Source organism: Amyelois transitella, chromosome 4, assembly GCF_032362555.1.
Source record: "Amyelois transitella isolate CPQ chromosome 4, ilAmyTran1.1, whole genome shotgun sequence".
Taxonomy (NCBI): domain Eukaryota; kingdom Metazoa; phylum Arthropoda; class Insecta; order Lepidoptera; family Pyralidae; genus Amyelois; species Amyelois transitella.
Window position 1 is genome coordinate 10865730 of NC_083507.1, and position 18008 is coordinate 10883737.

At 40.6% G+C, this 18008-nt stretch overlaps 1 protein-coding gene across 1 annotated transcript; it reads left to right on the plus strand.

Moving 5' to 3' along the window:
- The first annotated feature begins 93 nt into the window (after positions 1-93).
- LOC106138626 (PAX3- and PAX7-binding protein 1) lies at positions 94-17529 on the plus strand. Its single transcript, XM_060954344.1, has 16 exons — positions 94-437; positions 1343-1470; positions 2105-2368; positions 2978-3125; positions 3609-3710; positions 4542-4689; positions 5307-5496; positions 6183-6306; positions 9974-10174; positions 10667-10839; positions 11430-11494; positions 12555-12721; positions 13413-13596; positions 15016-15149; positions 16007-16181; positions 16715-17529. The coding sequence occupies exons 1-16, from the start codon at positions 263-265 to the stop codon at positions 16767-16769; spliced, it is 2433 nt and encodes an 810-aa protein (XP_060810327.1). The 5' UTR covers positions 94-262; the 3' UTR covers positions 16770-17529.
- The last annotated feature ends 479 nt before the right edge of the window (positions 17530-18008 follow it).

Consider the following 18008-nt stretch of genomic DNA (forward strand, 5'->3'; position numbering starts at 1 on the left):
AAGAGCTTGGCAGCGTTCAATGAAAAATGAGGACAACACTATAGGTACCATTATTTATTTTCTGTGTTTATTCATTCATTCTTCATTCATTCGTGAAGTCACTCACTTTACCGAATCAAAAACGATGTCGTTTGGTTTTCCGTGGTACCTCTAAGTCTGTGGTCTTATTGGGATTTATTATGTATTAAAATTAAAATAACATGTTTGTGTGGTTGCATACATAATTAAATCAACTAGCAAATTAAATAATCAAGAACAAGCAATGTCTTTATTCCGTAAGCCGAAAAAGGTCCATCAGAGGCGTATGTTTACTGCCGATGATGATGATGACGACAGGGATCCAGAACCGCCACCGCCTCCAGTGATCAGTCACAAGAAAGAGAACAAGCCAATCAAGCCTCCTAAAAATACTGCTCTTTTGAGTTTCGCTGATGAAGGTTAGTCAAATTCTTACCAATTTTAAATGTCAGATAAAGATGATATTTGGAGGTTAAGTATGTTTGATTTGGTTTGTATTGTATTTCAGGGTTTTGGATGGTTAATTTAGTTTTTATGCATTGCATGGTTTGTATAGCTTTATCCTTCCAAGTATCAGTTTGACCTCAACCATATTCAGTAAATTCCGGTATCAATGAAAAAAGAATAGGACTACTCCATCTCTCCCACGGATGTCGTAAAAGGCGACTAAGGGATAGGCTTATAAATTTGGGATTCTTCTTTTAGGCGATGGGTTAGCAACCTGTCACTATTTGAATCTCAATTCTATCTTAAAGCCAAATAGCTGATAGGCTGACTGATACGTCTTTTCAAGACTGTTGGCTCTGTCTACTCCGCAAGGGATATAGACGTGATTATATGTAAGTGTGTATATTCGCTAATGTTGACAAGCCATGATTATGTTTTAATTATTCTTGTTTTCTATTACTTAAGATAATCAGAGGTAAAGAAGGAATGAATGTGGACTTTGTCTTTTAAAAACATTGTTCTACGCACAAGGGATATACAAATATGTAGTGTTATCTTATTAATGCTTATCAGAATTATTATTTTAAATTTTCCTTTAGGATTAACCTAGTCTTATTAAAAATACCCATAGTAGTGAAGATCTATGCAATTATAATAAATCCTAACTGATATTATAAATGTAAAAGTAAGTTTATTTGCTTGTTTTATCACGCCTTACTTACTGAACACATACATACTTTCATCTCAGTAAAAACTATAGCTCCCATGGGATTCGCAAAAAACCTACCTTGTTTTGTAGGTGAGGCTAGATTCGTGCATGTAGATTGAGCTGTAATCACGCAGGCAAAGTTTTGAAATATTAAATGATCTTTTTCAGAGGAAGACGGCGAGGAGTTCAAAGTGAAGAAGTCTTCGCAGAGCAAGCGGCTGGCCAAGCGACGGGAGAAGGAGAGGCGGCGGCCCCCAGACGGTGATAGTAATAAATATGACAATAACGGGGAAGAGGTAATGCACACCAGTATCAGCATCTTGTACATTGTGCCACCTTTAAATTCTTCTGGGAATTTTTTGTAAAATAAAATCGTAAAACCGAGCTGCGAAAACATTATTATTAGAAATGGTTAATTTAGCTATGATACACTTTTGTCAAAATATGCAAAATATATAAGAATAAATTGGAAACCAGGATTTGTAAAGTTTGTGTTCATGATGTGGCAAATTGATGTTACTTAATTCTTTGCCTACAGACATTTTTTGATTGTCACCAATGTATTATGTTCAGTCCACATTCTGTACATATATACAATGTATATGTATATCATCTCATTTTCTAACCAGTCTTTTTTTATCATTATGTACCTATCATTCTTCCATTATTGTTGTATTACATATTGAAATTCACTAATTCTTCATCACTATGAAGAATCATAAGTTATATTTAAAAATCAACTTGTGGAAATAAATTTAATTTAACTTTGTTACCTTTTAGTATTTTCAAATTATACACAAAAATATTTGTTCTTATTCTCGAGTATAATAATAACTCTTATATAAATACTGATTACTGATAGACTAGACTAGATAGATGTCCGATAGGAATGGCTAAGATCATTTCTATACTGTCACTTTCCTTCAACAGGAAAAACCCAACAACACCGAAAATGATAAACCGAAGCCCAAAAAGAAAGTGACATTAGAGGGGCTGATACTCTCCGGTCGGGAGGCGTTAGCAGCTGACGGGACGGGGGATATCTCCGGAGACAGTGGGAACGAGGAGGAGGAGGAAGACAGTAGGGGATTCCACCAGTACCGCGCGGAGTCTGTGCGCGCGGCGCTCGCAGTGGCGCCCGGGCACATTCCGGACGCGGCGCTGATCCACGCGGCTCGCAAGACGCGACAGCAGGTATGAGAGGTGAGGGACTAAGGCTCGCCGGCACCGTTGGAGGTTTTGACAGAATTGACTCGGTTTTTTGTTGTGGTTTGATGTTTAGCAAGAAGGTGAGTATGTTGCAGATTTGGAGCGGTGGTGAACGAGATCAGGAGCAATGGTGTGCTAGTTATGTAAACGTCAAATTTTAAATGCGGCTTGGTTAATATTTTTTGGAATGATAATGTATATGCAATTTATGTTTGTGTGCAGAATCACATGTTAATAAATTTAAAGTTTTCTTTGTGTAATTTAGTTATGATAAAAATAGATAACATTTTCTAATCAAATGTGTTGTGATAGTTTTGTATATTTGTCAACCAAATGATTTTTTCCACATTATTTTTCATTTTATTTATCTATACTTATTGGCTATTTTAAACTAGACAATCCTTTTTTTAATTTATTTACATATCTTCAAACTTGCTATATTTAAAGCTATCTAGGATTTTGCAGCATCTAATAGGTGATACAGATTATATGAAACTTTTCTCTAAAGGTAGGTATTTGATTTGTCCATGGATCAAAATGTGATTCTGCACAATCCCTAACAGCTTTAACCCATCAAATGGTCGGTCCTTCCAGGCCCGCGAGCTGGGGGACTTCGTGCCGATACAGGCGGAGGCGGCGGGCGGCGGCTCGCGGCTGGTGCGCGAGGACGGCTCCGGCGACGACGAGGAGGAGGGCCGGCTGGTCGTCAGGGGCCTGGACCTGCCCAGCGACAAGCCCAAACGTGAGGGAACATTGAATACGTGTAGTTGCTTTGTATTGTGTTTTGTTTTTGTCTTAAGACATCCTGTTCTGGAACTTCTTAAATCCCGTTTTTTTTTTCATAAAAGTATCTAATTAAGAATAAATGAATGTGGAAAAAGTGTGTGGAAAAGCACGGGGAGTTGAAGCGTGCCAGGATAACCTGGCATTATAAAATGATTCTGATAAATTCTGCTTTTATCATCCCTGTTTCGCTTTTTTTACATGAAGTTTTTTTTACAAGCAAATTGTTAAAGTCAATCAAGGGAGAGTCTTAAAAAGATTAAGATTTTTCTTCATTTTCATCTTTAACCCATTCAGATGTAAGTGACCTTCAAATCTTCTTAAATGACTGGCTCATTTAATTGTTATTTTGTAGTAAATACATTATTGTACATAACACAATGACACCAAACATAGTATCTCTATCCCAGGGATAGACATGATATATGTATGTTATTTCCAGGTGGAACAGCTGCAGCTTCAGAGGAGGAGCTGGACAGCGAGGCTGAAGAATGGGTGGAACAACAGATGCAGAAAGCTAGGCCTGCTATAGCTGATATTACAGGTTTGGCAACTTTTTATCGATTAACGTTTATGGTAACCTAAGATTGTCTATACTTGCAATGCAATACAATACAAATTATCTTTATTTCCCGTAAAAAAAAAAGAAATAAATAGAGAAAGCAAACAGGTTAACAGTTGTGACGTGACTGCCTAATAACTGATGAATGTAGCGGCGCATAGATCGAAATATAAGTATAATCAAAATGATGGTCATTTCTTTGTATCTATAATATTGCCCCCGTACCAAGACACGCGCGATGCCGTTTACATCGCGCGAAAAACTATTGCTGTTCTGTTTCATGTAATAATAAAAAACGAAACAGCCATTGCTACAGGGGCAGGTTATATAATCAATATTTAAATTGTTCCCAGTTGTATTTTAAGCTAATTTTTACACAGAGCAATTAAATTCTGACATAAAGGCTAGACCAGAATCAAAGTAAAAATAGGTTTAGAACTTACAACTCTTTTGTGTTTTTAAATACTTGTATAATTTACAGACGATGCAGACTTGACAAGGTTGGACAAAATTGTCGAAAAACTTAGTTTTTCTGGTTGGTCAGCTGGTAGATTGGTAGAGAATACCAAACGGCATTAAGTTCCGCCTTTTGTAAATTTTTTTGTGCCGTAAAGTTTTAAATAAATAAAAACCGACCCCGAAACTAAGTGGCAAAGTATGCAACAGGGAATTTTTATTTATTTATTAAGGTACACATACAGACAGATTACAAAATTGCATTATTATCCTTAGGACGATGTAAATTAAAAATTTAATTCCCGGTACCACTATTCCAACTCTTAGATGCTAATTGATTTTTTTTGTGTAACCCAGGCGAGGGCGCCGCGGAACTGAACCCGTTCGCGGTGGCGCCGCCCCCGCCGCGGCTGCAGCCCGCGCCGGCGCACCTGCGGCCGCTCGCGGGGCCCGCCAGCCAGAACCCCACCACCGCCAGCGAACTTGTGCTAGCTTTGAGAGAAAGGTTTTTATTATTTATTTGTTTTATGTTATTTTATTTATGTAGTGTCTTGTCGACAATATTTAGTGGAAAGCCTGCGTCGGCTACATCCCACTTTTTATATTTTCCTCATGGTAGGTATATGGACAATGACGGTGAAAAAGCACCGATTCGTAAATCTTGCATTCACGAAGTTATATAGTTGACTTATTGTCTCGTAACACAAGCCTCAAAATAACTATCTGTGTTATTTGTCCCGTATACATATACACATTTATTCATACATTCATATAATAACATCTATATCGCTTGCGGGCTTTAGTCTTGTAAGTTTGATAGGCCACGTTCAGTTGTTAGCCTTAATGATAGAATTGAGATTCAAATAGTGAGAGGTTTCTAACCGATCGCATAAAAGAAGAATCATAAGATTAGTTTGGTCTATTTATTATTTACTTAACTTCCCCGAACACCCGAGATGAACAGGAAACCGAAATCCACTTGATGGTCCAATATCAAATACTGGAGGAACTTAGACACACATAAGATAACCCAGAATCAACCAGTTTGTCGAAAATGAATAACGAGAAACGACAGTACAAACAAACCTACTTTCATACCGACTGACCTTGTAATCTTTACAGACTTCAAGAACAACAACAAGAGCGTGAGAAAACCGCCGCCCGCTTGGAAGAGATGCGTTTGCGCATTCTGAACGCCGCTCGAGCACGAGAGACGTGCGCCGCGCGCACTTCTGCGTTAGACGCCGCGTACAAACGGGCGCAGGCCGCCAGGGGGTACATCACCGATCTGATCGAGTGTCTGGACGAGAAGGTAATGTTCTAGATTGTTCCAAATCCATAATCAAAATGGCAGCGCATATTAACAACATTGGAGATGCGTTGTAATAGTCTGTTAATATCTTAATAATTAATGATAAACATATATAAACTAGTCGTGTTGGTCACGACACCAATAAAAAAAAAATAGGATCACTCCATCTCATTCCCATCGATGTCCTCAAAGGCGACTAAGGGATAGGCTTATAAACTTGGGATTCTTCTTTTAGGCGATGGGCTAGCAACCTGTCGTCACTATTTGAATCTAAAGTCTATTATCTTTTCAAGACACTCTGCGTACCCCGCAAGGCATATAGACGTGGTTATACGAGTATTTTATTGTTAGATGTGTCAGAATACGTTTGTAGCGGGAGCGATGATTCGGCTCGACCGCCACCAAAGGGAAGATCTTCCGCCGGGCTAGGTGTTATGCCTGGGGAACCGCGCGACAGACGATGTTGTGTCGGAGGTTGTATATATAGCTCCAATCCATGAAATCTCTGGAATCGCGATTTGGGTTCTTCGCTGCTATTGGCTGAGCGCGTCGATTTCTTCGAGATGATTGACAGTTGTTGTGTGATTTGATGTTGTTGACGAGTGGCGTAGAGATGGCGCCACATGTTCTTCTGATTAGTGTTTTCAAAGAACTTAGTAAATAATGAAAGCGATTTATATTTTCAGATGCCGCAGCTGGAGGCGCTTGAAGCCCGAGCACTGGCGATGCACAGGCGCCGCTGCGACTTTCTGATGGAGCGGCGGAGGGCCGACGTCAGGGATCAGGCGCAAGATGTGCTCGCGCTCGCTGGTAAGTTATAAAAACAAATCCATACAAAGTAGACAAACTTGTGTGGTTCCGGCACTTGAGAATTGAACTACTCCATGTTTCATATCTTAGGCTTATAAACTTGGGATTCCTAACGTCACAGTGGCGCCCAACGTAGGGCCACTGCGCCATTTTTGGTACTACGATTTTTGCGACTTTCTGATAGAGCGGCGGAAGGCCGATGTCAGGGATCAGGCGGAAGATGTGCTCGCGCTCGCTGGTAATTATAAAAAGAAATTCATTCAAATTCCGGCATTTGAGAATTGAACTACTCCATATGTTTCATATCATAGGCTTATAAACTTGGGATTCCTAACGTCACAGTGGCGCCCAACGTGGGGCCACTGTGTAATTTTTGGTCTTACTACGATTTTTGAGACTTTCTGATAGAGCGGCGGAAGGCCGATGTCAGGGATCAGGCGCAAGATGTGCTCGCGCTCGCTGGTATGTTATAAAAAAAATCCATACAAATTAGACAAACTTGCATTGTTCCGGCACTTAAGAACAGAACTACTCCATATCTTTCATATCATAGGCTTATAAACTTGGGATTCCTAACGTCACAGTGGCGCCCAACGTGGGGCCACTGTGTCATTTTTGGTCTTACTACAATTTTTGAGACTTTCTGATAGAGCGGCGGAGGGCCGACGTCAGGGATCAGGCGCAAGATGTGCACGCGCTCGCTGGTAAGTTGTAAAAAAAAAATCCAAAAAATACAAAGTAGACAAACTTGCGTGGTTCCGGCACTTGAGAATTGAACTACTCCATATGTATGTTTCATATCATAGGCTTATAAACTTGGGATTCCTAACGTCACAGTGGCGCCCAACGTGGGGCCACTGTGTCATTTTTGATACTACGATTTTTGAGACTTTCTGATAGAGCGGCGAAGGGCCGACGTCAGGGATCAGGCGCAAGATGTGCTCGCGCTCGCTGGTAAGTTGTAAAAAAAAAAAATCCAAAAAATACAAAGTAGACAAACTTGCGTGGTTCCGGCACTTGAGAATTGAACTACTCTATATGTATGTTTCATATCATAGGCTTATAAACTTGGGATTCCTAACGTCACAGTGGCGCCCAACGTGGGGCCACTGTGTCATTTTTGATACTACGATTTTTGAGACTTTCTGATAGAGCGGCGGAGGGCCGACGTCAGGGATCAGGCGCAAGATGTGTTCGCGCTCGCTGGTAAGTTAAAAAAAAAATCCATACAAAGTTGACAAACTTGTGTGGTTCCGGCAGTTAAGAATAGAACTACTCCATATCTTTCATATCTTAGGCTTATAAACTTGGGATTCCTAACGTCACAATGGCGCCCAACATGGGGCCACTGCGCCATTTTTGGTACTACGATTTTTGCGACTTTCTGATAGAGCGGCGGAGGGCCGATATCAGGGATCAGGCGCAAGATGTGCTCGCGCTCGCTGGTAATTATAGAAAAAAAATCATTCAAATTAGACAAACTTGCGTGGTTCCGGCACTTGAGAATAGAACTACTCCATATCTTTCATAGCATAGGCTTATGACTTGGGATTCATAACGTCACAGTGGCGCCCAACGTGGGGACACTGTGTCATTTTTGGTTTTACTACGATTTTTGAGACTTTCTGATAGAGTGGCGGAGGGCCAACGTCAGGGACCAGGTGCAAAAATGGCTCGCGATCGCTGGTAAGTTATTAAAAAAAATCCATACAACTTAGACAAACTTGTGTGGTTCCGGCAGTAAAGAACAGAACCACTCCATATCTTTCCCATAGATGTCGTTTTAGGCGACTGTCGTATAGACTTGTGATCCTGGACTTCCTAAAGTCACAGTGGCGCCCAACGTGGGGTTACTGTGTCATTTTTGGTCTTACTTCGATTTTTGAGACTTTCTGATAGAGTGGCGGAGGGCCGACGTCAGGGATCAGGCGCAAGATGTGCTCGCGCTCGCTGGTAAGTTATAAAAAAAAAACCATACAAAGTAGACAAACTTGCGTGGTTCCGGCACTTGAGAATTGAACTACTCCATATATTTCATATCATATAGCTTATAAACCTGGGATTCCTAACGTTACAGTGGCGCCCAACGTGGGGCCACTGTGTCATTTTTGGTCTTACTACGATTTTTGAGACTTTCTGATAGAGTGGCGGTGGGCCGACGTCAGGGATCAGGCGCAAGATGTGCTCGCGCTCGCTGGTAAGTTATTAAAAAAAATCCATACAAAGTAGACAAACTTGCGTGGTTCCGGCACTTAAGAATAGAACTACTCCATATCTTTCATATCATAGGCTTATAAACTTGGGATTCCTAACGTCACACTGGCGCCCAACGTGGGGCCACTGTGTCATTTTTGGTACTACGATTTTTGAGACTTTCTGATAGAGCGGCGGAGGGCCGACGTCAGGGATCAGGCGCAAGATGTGCTCGCGCTCGCTTGTATGTTAAACAAATCCATATAATTTAGACAAACTTGTATGGTGCTTGCACTTAAGAATAGATCCAATCCATATATTTCCCATGGATTTCGTTTTAGGCGACTGTGGGATAGACTTATAAACTTGGGATTCCTAACGTCACAGTGGCGCCCAACGTGGGGCCACTGCGCCATTTTTGGTACTACGATTTTTGCGACTTTCTGATAGAGCGGGGGAGGGCCAACGTCAGGGATCAGTCGCAAAATATGCTCGCGCTCGCTGGTAATTATAGAAAAAAATTCATTCAAATTAGACAAACTTGCGTGGTTCCGGCACTTGAGAATTGAACTACTCCATATCTTTCATATCATAGGCTTATAAACTTGGGATTCCTAACGTCACAGTGGCGCCCAACGTTGGGCCACTGTGTTATTTTTGGTACCACGATTATTGAGACTTTCTGATAGAGCGGCGGAGGGCCGATATCAGGGATCAGGCGCAAGATGTGTTCGCGCTCGCTTGTATGTTAAACAAATACATAAAATTTAGACAAACTTGTGTGGTGCTTGCACTTAAGAATAGATCCAATCCATATATTTCCCATGGATTTCGTTTTAGGCGATTGTGGGATAGACTTATAAACTTGGGATTCCTTACGTCACAGTGGCGCCCAACGTGGGGCCACTGTGCCATTTTTGGTACTACGATTTTTGCGACTTTCTGATAGAGCGGCGGAGGGCCGATGTCAGGGATCAGGCGCAAGATGTGCTCGCGCTCGCTGGTAAGTTATAAAAAAAAAATCCATTCAAATTAGACAAACTTCTTTGGTTCCGGCACTTAAGAATAGAACCACTCCATATATTTCCCAGGGATGGCGTTTTAGGCGACTGGTGGGATAGACTTGTAAACTTGGGATTCCTAATTCACAGTGGCGCCCAACGTGGGGCCAATGTGAGATTTTTGGTACTACGCTTTTTAATACATACATATTTTTTGAAGTAAACAAAGACTATACATTTTCACCATCTCTGCATATTTCTGTCGCTTTTTTCACATTCATCACACTCTTGATCAGATTTTTAGTCAGATTTAATCTAGTTTTTCTTTTTTCTTGACCAACATCGCCTCGGTAATCTATACACCCTATGTAGTTTAAATAATCTATATGTAAAATACATATATACATATTAAAAAAAAAAAAATTCCTTATCCATAAATGCTCTCATTATTTATTATTTCTGTGTTATTTCAGCTCGTCCCGGCGCCGCCAAGCCCGTAGACTCAGAAGAGAAGATTCGTCGTGCGGCAGAGAGAGAGGGAAGACGGCGCGCGCGCAGGCTGAAGCGAGACGCCGCCGCCGCCAGCGCGGGCGCGGCGCTGCCGCACCGCGACGGGGACTCCAGCGACGACGAGCTGCCGCCCGACGAGATGCTGATCTACAGCCAGGAGAGAGGTCAGGCTGTTAAATATATACAGGGTGTCTGGTAAATCGCGTTATAAAATATAAAAACGATAGAAGTATTTAAAATAAAGTGTGCAAAGTCTCAGTATGTTTTGCCACCATGCGAGATGGCTCGCGGCACTCGAGACTCGTCGTTTGAATTCGCGCCGCCCGCGGGGATTCTCACTTCTTGTTTTTATTGGATACATAGGTAAACTTTAATCCCCTATTTTTTTTTTAAATTATTTGGAACCTAAATCAGATAATGAGTGCCCCCTTTCATTATATAACGCTATTTACCAGACACACTATATACAGGGTGTAACGAAAAGGAGGTATCATCTTAATATGATAGAGTCTGCTCATGAAATCGAACAACTTTCCCCAAGGAGTGTGGTGTGAAATCCGTAAAAAAATTAACTCCTCATACAAAAGTATAATTTTAAATTAACTGTTTGTGAAGATATCATCGAGATAACTAACGTTAATTGTATTCTTCTCCAGACACGATCCGCCAACTGTCATCGTCGGTGTTCGCGGACGCGCTGCCCGCGTGGCGCGGCGTGCGCGGCGTGTGCGGGCGGCTGGCGCGCTGGCGGCGGGACCCGGGGCTCTACAGCGACGCGTACGTCGCCCACTGCCTGCCGAAGCTGCTGGCGCCCTACGTCAGGCACCAGGTAGCTACATGTAGAATATATACATATGTTCACGTATATATCCCTTGCGGGGTAGACAGAGCCAACAGTCTTGAAAGGACTGAATGGCCACGTTCAGCTATTTGGCTTAATGATAGAATTGAGATTCGAATAGTGACAGGTTGCTAGCCCATCGCCTAAATAAGAATCCCAAGTTTGTAAGCCTATCCCTTAGTCGCCTTTTACGACATCCATGGGAAAGAGATGGAGTGGTCCTATTCTTTTTTGTATTGGTGCCGGGAACCACACGGCACCGGGAACCACACGGCACATATAGAATAGAAGAGATTTATTTTCAAAATTGGATACAAGGTATCATTTATTGACGTCACATCACTTAAATCTAAACTACTACTTCTTCCAAAGCGCATGTGTAGAAGAAGCGGCGGAACAAACTACACTGCAGCATTTTCATCGGACGTCAAACATCGGAGGGAAACAACTTGTAATGAGCATTCATTAAATTTAAAACGGAAATTAAATCTTATGTACCAACAATAAAGAATAACTTTTTGACTGCACAGTTTTGCTACATGAGAGTTTAAAAAAATTGTAATGTTTTTTTTTTTCAGCTAATATTATGGAATCCGCTTGCAGACGAAGACAATGAGGACTATGAAAGAATGGACTGGTACAAGTGAGCATTGTACATTTTCTTTATTTTTACCATAAACTTTTAACACATTTCAATATTCTAGTGAGATATAATTCTACCTCTAAAATTTGTTCCGCCACTTTCGAATAGCACCAATCCATATTTTTCCCATGGATGTCGTGAAAGGCGACTCAAGGATAGGCTTATAAACTTGGGATTCCTCTTGTAGGCGATAGGCTAGCAACCTCTCACTATTTGAATCTTAATTCCATTGTGAAGCCATACAGCAGAGCATGCCCTTTCAGTTTTTTCGACACTGTTGGTTCTGTCTGCCCAGCAAGGGACATAGATTTGACTATATGTATGTATGTATTATTCTACTTTTCACACAAACTGTTAAAATTTATTCAGTAACGAGTGGTTCTATAGCTCTTTTGATTCGCTTATTATAATGATTATTATTAAAAATAACACAACCACTTCTTATACAAAGAGTAAAAACTGAACATAACTAAATCGACCGTATATCGTGCCACTCCATACTCTATGTTGTGGTAATAGAGTCGAATTTACAGCGAATTTGGATACAATGGGTTCTTTTTTCGGCAGATCAATAATGGGTCATCCTAATTTAATATTCTATGTATGTATTTATAATGAATATTATGTATCTTGTATGTATTTATGCATTTTTTTTGTAATGTATGTATTTTTCAGTATGCATGCACCAACTTTAAGGTTTTTCTGTTTGGTCAGCTGGTTGACTGGTAGAGAATGCCAAACGGCATTAAGTCCGCTTTTTTACATTTTTTTTTTGCAATAAAGTTTTAAATAAATAAAAAAATACAATTAATGATTCTATTGTAACACAAACAGTAACTTAGAGCTTGCATGAAGAGAGTTAAGAATGTGGTTGTAGCGAAGGAAGTGTGCAGAGATCGTGGCAAATGGAAAGAGGTAGTCTCTGCCTACCCCTCCGGGAAAGAGGCGTGATTTTATGAATGTATGTACGTACAAACTTGAATACGCTGGTTTCTCCTTAACATTTGTACCGCTGTTGTAAATTTATATATATACATATATATATAAGTGCTCATTTCAGATGCGTAATGATGTATGGCGTTAAACCGGAAACGTTGTCAAGCGAATCGGAACAAGAGGACGAGGTGGAAGAACCTGTTTCTGTGACCGAGAAGTCCGTGAGGGAAGATCCTGATCTGATGCTGGTTCCCGCTCTCGTAAGCAGAGTGGTTATACCTAAGTTGACAGGTGAATTTAATCGTATGGTTTTTTGTTTTGTAGCTTTTGTTGGGGAGAAAAATATAGTTGAATGTAAAAAGGGTTAAAACATTTATTAAATGATGGAAATGGTAGCTTATGATAAACAATATTTTTGCAATATTATCTTAATTCAAAAGTGACAATGAAAATTTTCTAAAAAAAGCATGATGGTGCAATACCTAGTCAACAGGTTTAAAAATATATTGGTATCTGGTTTGAATCCCAGTTACGGTCATGATGAGAAACAAACTTTTTCTGGTTAATGACTGCCACTGAGCACTGTTCAAAATTTGTGTTATGAGATACGTCAGCGTTGCTATATTTAATAATAAATACTTATAAAGATTGTCTAGCATCATTTCATTATTAATCTCAATTTTTTGGTCTTTTGGTGTATTCAAGACTGCTGGATATAGATGTGACTATATGTATGTATGTGAGTAGGTGCCGTGTGGTTCCTGGCACCAATACAAAAAAGAATAGGATCACTCCATCTCTTTTCCATGGATGTCGTAAAAGGCGACTATGGGATAGGCTAACAAACTTGGGATTCTTCTTTTAGGCGATGGGCTAGCAACCTGTCAGTGTTTTCAAGACTGCTGGATGTGTCTACCACAAGGGGTATAGACGTGACGTGACGTGACCATATGTGTGTATGTAAATAATGGTTGCCCCCCAGAGCTGGTGGAGCACGCGTGGGATCCGCTGTGCGTGCGCGCGTGCGTGCGGCTGCGGCAGCTGCTGCTGCGGCTGGCGGCCGGCCCGGGCGCGCGCGCCGCTCTCAGCGCGCTGGCCGCCGCCGCGCACGCGCGCCTGGCCGCTGCGCGCGCGCAGGACGTGTTCCTGCCCGCGCTGCCGCCGCAGTCAGTATTACCTGCTTCCTACTTCTCGTCTTCCCGACGTTAGTCCCGGTGATATCCTCGACCCCTAGAACCCAGAGTACCGCCTTTTGAACATCCCATCTGATCGCCGAAACCTCTGCAGGAGAACCTACCTCATATTGCATCACAGTTACATATTCAGTTGAATGTGCTGGTTCCCTCACGATGTTTTTCTCATCGTTAAAGCATACTTTTGCGCTGCGACGCGGTAGGATTTAAACCTGCGTCTTTATATGCACCATAACACGCATCCTCACCAATTCAACCACCAACGCTCTTATGCAACTTTTCAGTGGGAAAATAAAAAACTTAATGAGTGGCGTTGGTAAAAAGACAAGTGCCAATGTCAAGGATGTCAAATGTCACTTTCTAACTTTCAGATTATTTTTTGTGTGCATGTTCGTATAATTTTTATTATTTGCCAAATAATCTTAACAAAACACAATACTATTATGTACGTTATTATCACGGATTGTGTATTGTAAAAAGTTGCGTAATTATATGACTCGTTGTCGTAAAAACAATTTGTCATGTAATTGGCACTTACAACGCCATCTAGTAAGGAAAATTGTTGCTGTTTTCTTTTTCAAATGTGACTTTTAACTTCTCAGCTGCTTAAGCTCTAAACAGTGTTCGCCCTACCGGCCACGGTTTTTTTTTATTTTGAGTATTAAATGCATTATAAATTTGGAAATACTCCTTTCTTGCTTGAAAAATTGATTTCGCGCGGCAGATGTGGGTGTAAGTAGGATCGCGGTTTCGGCAGCTCAGACGTTAAAACTCCTCATGACCAACAAAAAATTAAAGTCTGTTTACTTACGATAGTTGAACGTGACAACGTCTTAAGAAAATACTGATGGAATGGTAGCATTTTTGAAAAGAAAATTTTAATTTCACTTGTTAAATAGATTTGTATGTATATCTAAGGCCGATTGTGCCTCTTTGTCGCTCGTTCCGCGCTCTCGCTTGCACTTCAAGCCTTACATGGAACGCCTCAGAGCCAGGTAACGTCGCATGAGTCATGATTTCTTGTGCGTGCAGCCGGCTCAATCGAGTTATAAGACGTTGTGACGTCAACAAAAGGAGTAACACATGTTTGTCTCTCTTAATTATTGTTAATTTTGATTTCCTCGACACAGGCTTGCGTAGTGAGGAAGTCATTGATGTTAAACAATGTTTTTTTTTTTCTTTATTCGAAATCCTGTAATACTACTTATGCTGAAAATTACCATTTAAGTATGCAATTTTATAGATACGTGTGGATGTATTGCAGTGTCAGAAATATTTTTATCTTATCTTTCTACGCCGCACGCTACGAAAAATTTAAACATTGTTCTTTTGTAATATTTGTCCTTTTTTTGAAAAAAAAAATAAAATAAAAATAAATGTGTAACGTGTCAGGATAATGGAGGGCCCGGGCGGCCCGTTCTGGCGGCGCTGCCTGGGCAGCGGCGCGCGGCTGCTGCGGGCCGCGCTGGCGCTGGCCGCGCCGCCGCGCCTGCTGCGCGCCGACCCGCTCGTGCTCGGCCTCATCGGTAACGTTATATTGCCTCAAACAGATACATATATTATATTAGGTTTCATAGATTAATTGCCGTGTGGTTATCGACACCAATACAGAAAAGAATAGGAACACTTGCATCTCTTTCCCATGGATGTCGTAAAAGGCGACTAAAGGATAGGCTTACAAACTTGGGATTGTTTTTTAGGCGATGGGTTAGCAACCTGTCACTATTTGAATGTATTCAAAGATTAATTTATTCTCAGAAAAATAAGACTAAAAAGTCACTTATCTTTATACGTTCTGGCTTTAGTCCAGGCTGTATCCTCAATACTCTGGAAAGGAGCCCGGGGTATGCCTTCAACAATGGATCATGGATTGGGTGAGTCAGGTTTTTACACGCAGCGACTCCCGCCTGACCTCCGCAACCTTTGCAGGGGAACCTGACCCGTATTGGATCGATCATGGTTACACCAGCCAGTAGCTTGAATGTGCAGGTTATATCACATTTTTTCCCATACCATATCGGTTAGTATTCAAACTAATGTATATAACTTCGAAATAGTCATTGGTACACGGCCGAGGTGGGATAAGAACCTGAGTTTTTTTTGCGTCACACGCAATAAAACAAAAATATCACTTACATGAATACATAATTAACAAATAATAAGTATTTACATTCGCCTCGTTCGCATACCACTATACACCCAAACAATACATTCACTATTTCTACGTTTTTAATTTTTTTTATATAATCTGAGGCTATTTTAGGGTCGTTCTCCAGTTTAACGCACAATTAGCAACACTTGTTCATTAATTTAAAATTGATGTTTTTTTGATGAGAATATTTCTATCTTTTTTTTTTTAATATAATGTTCTCTACTCCATCAGAGACGCTGAGCTGCGCGGCGGGCGCGGCGCCCGGCCCGCAGTGCGCGGCGGCGGCGGCGGCCTTGTCGGCCACACTGCCCCGCAGCGGGGAACTCAGAGCCAAAGCGTTGCAGAGATTGGCCGCGTTGGCCAAACTGGCTCTGTCGAGGTTGCAGTCTGATAATCCGATGCATTTGTAAGTACATACATACATATGGTCACGTCTTTATCTCTTGCGAGGAAGACAGAGCCAGTAATCTTGAAAAACTGAAAGCTGTTAAGCTTAATGATAGAATTGAGATTCAAACAGGTTGCTAGCTCATCGCCTGAAATAAGAATCTCAAGTTTAAAAGCCTATCCCTTAGTCGCTTTTCACGACACCCATGGGAAAGAGATGAAGTGGTCCTATTCTTTTTATATTGGTGCCGGGAACCACACGGCATTTGTAAGTATAAGAGGTTATTATTAGGAACGGACGTAGACTCGCCGCGCTTGCTAAACTGAATTTGTTCAAGCTACAATCAGATCCAAAAGTGAGTATGAAGGTCTGGTATATCGAGGTAACACGGTGCTAAGTTAATGAAATATAATTTTTATCATCATGTATTCTTGCTTCATTGCATCATGAAGAGATGCAAACTTGTCGTTGTACGATAGTATTAACTCTCCTTTAGCCAGGACCTTTGATTTGATCAACATAATAAAAAAAAAATGTTTTTTTTTTTACAGAAAAGCACTGGAACAGGCTAGAGCGGTGATAGCGGAAGCCAAGGCGATGGAATGACCCAAAATGCGACCCTCCGATTCCAAACAACACTCGTTCTTATTCCACGTTGCACGAACACGGAGCAAAGTCCCGAATAGATTTCTTTAATCCTTAACTTTTTTTGATATATTCCCACGTTAAAAATTGCGTATATTAATTATCTGTATCTTCGACATTTCTACTTAATAAGTGCACTATAAAGTTCAGTATAGTAATATAGTGTTGTGAAGAGCTATTTTTTTAGAATAACTAATTGGATGTCGTAAAAGGCGACTAAGCGAATGGCTAATAAACTTGGGATTCTTCTTGTAGGCGATCGGCTAGCAACCTGTCACTATTTGAATTTTAACTTCCATCAGTAAACCATACAGCTGAAAGTGGCCTTTCAGTCTTTTCAAGACTGTTGGCTTTGTCGACCCCGCAAGGGATACAGACGTGATTATTTGTATGCATGTAACTACGTGATATATTATTATGTTAGGTCCGCTAAAAGTATATATACATTGGGAGTACATAGATCATGCTTACATCGAAAAATGTAACTGTCGGCCAACTATACTTACTCTTATCCTTATGAACGGGATAGTGATAAAAATTATATTCGGCTTTAAAAAATTCGAACATAATAATGGACGTATTTCAATGGAAAATTCAAATTTGTGGACCTTGAATTTCATGATACAGGAATATACACATTAGTTATAATCGAACATTTGAATACATGGTTATTTAATTGTATATATAAGTAACATGAATGAATTAAATTTGTTTGAATATGTATTTGTATTTATTTTTCTTTATATGTCGCAGAGAAATGAGGATATCAGAGATTTCACGAAATCCCTAGGTATACCACGAAATCACGGAAGATTGTGAATATTCCTATTTAATACATCTTCTTACTAAAAAAATTATAAGTGATATGACAAAATTCTATTTCAATCTAGTGATATATCATTTCACTTATCTAAATCTAGTGAAATAAAGAATGAAAAAGGTTCGTGCTAAGTCCTTTTGAAAGTACTTACATAATCATTAACACGTTCAGTGCCACCGACTCGCCCGGAGAGTCCACGTAATTTTTATTCCAGCGCCGTAGACTCGCCCGGCGAGTCCAATGTATTTGCTATTTTTTTCCAAAATGCATGTGTATTTTCTGCTTAAAATAATAGTGGAGACTAAATATACCCTAATCTAAAGAATAACGTGATGGGGCGGGTGTGCAGACCCAGTTTCTAATCGAAAGAAAATAAACTA

Bases quoted from the DNA above. Each gene is read 5' to 3' on its own strand.
- LOC106138626 (XM_060954344.1), top strand. From the start codon at position 263: ATGTCTTTATTCCGTAAGCCGAAAAAGGTCCATCAGAGGCGTATGTTT. The intron at 3,126-3,608 runs GTGAGGGAACAT...TGTTATTTCCAG, and splicing joins GCCCAGCGACAAGCCCAAAC to GTGGAACAGCTGCAGCTTCA. The intron at 10,840-11,429 runs GTAGCTACATGT...TTTTTTTTTCAG, and splicing joins CGCCCTACGTCAGGCACCAG to CTAATATTATGGAATCCGCT.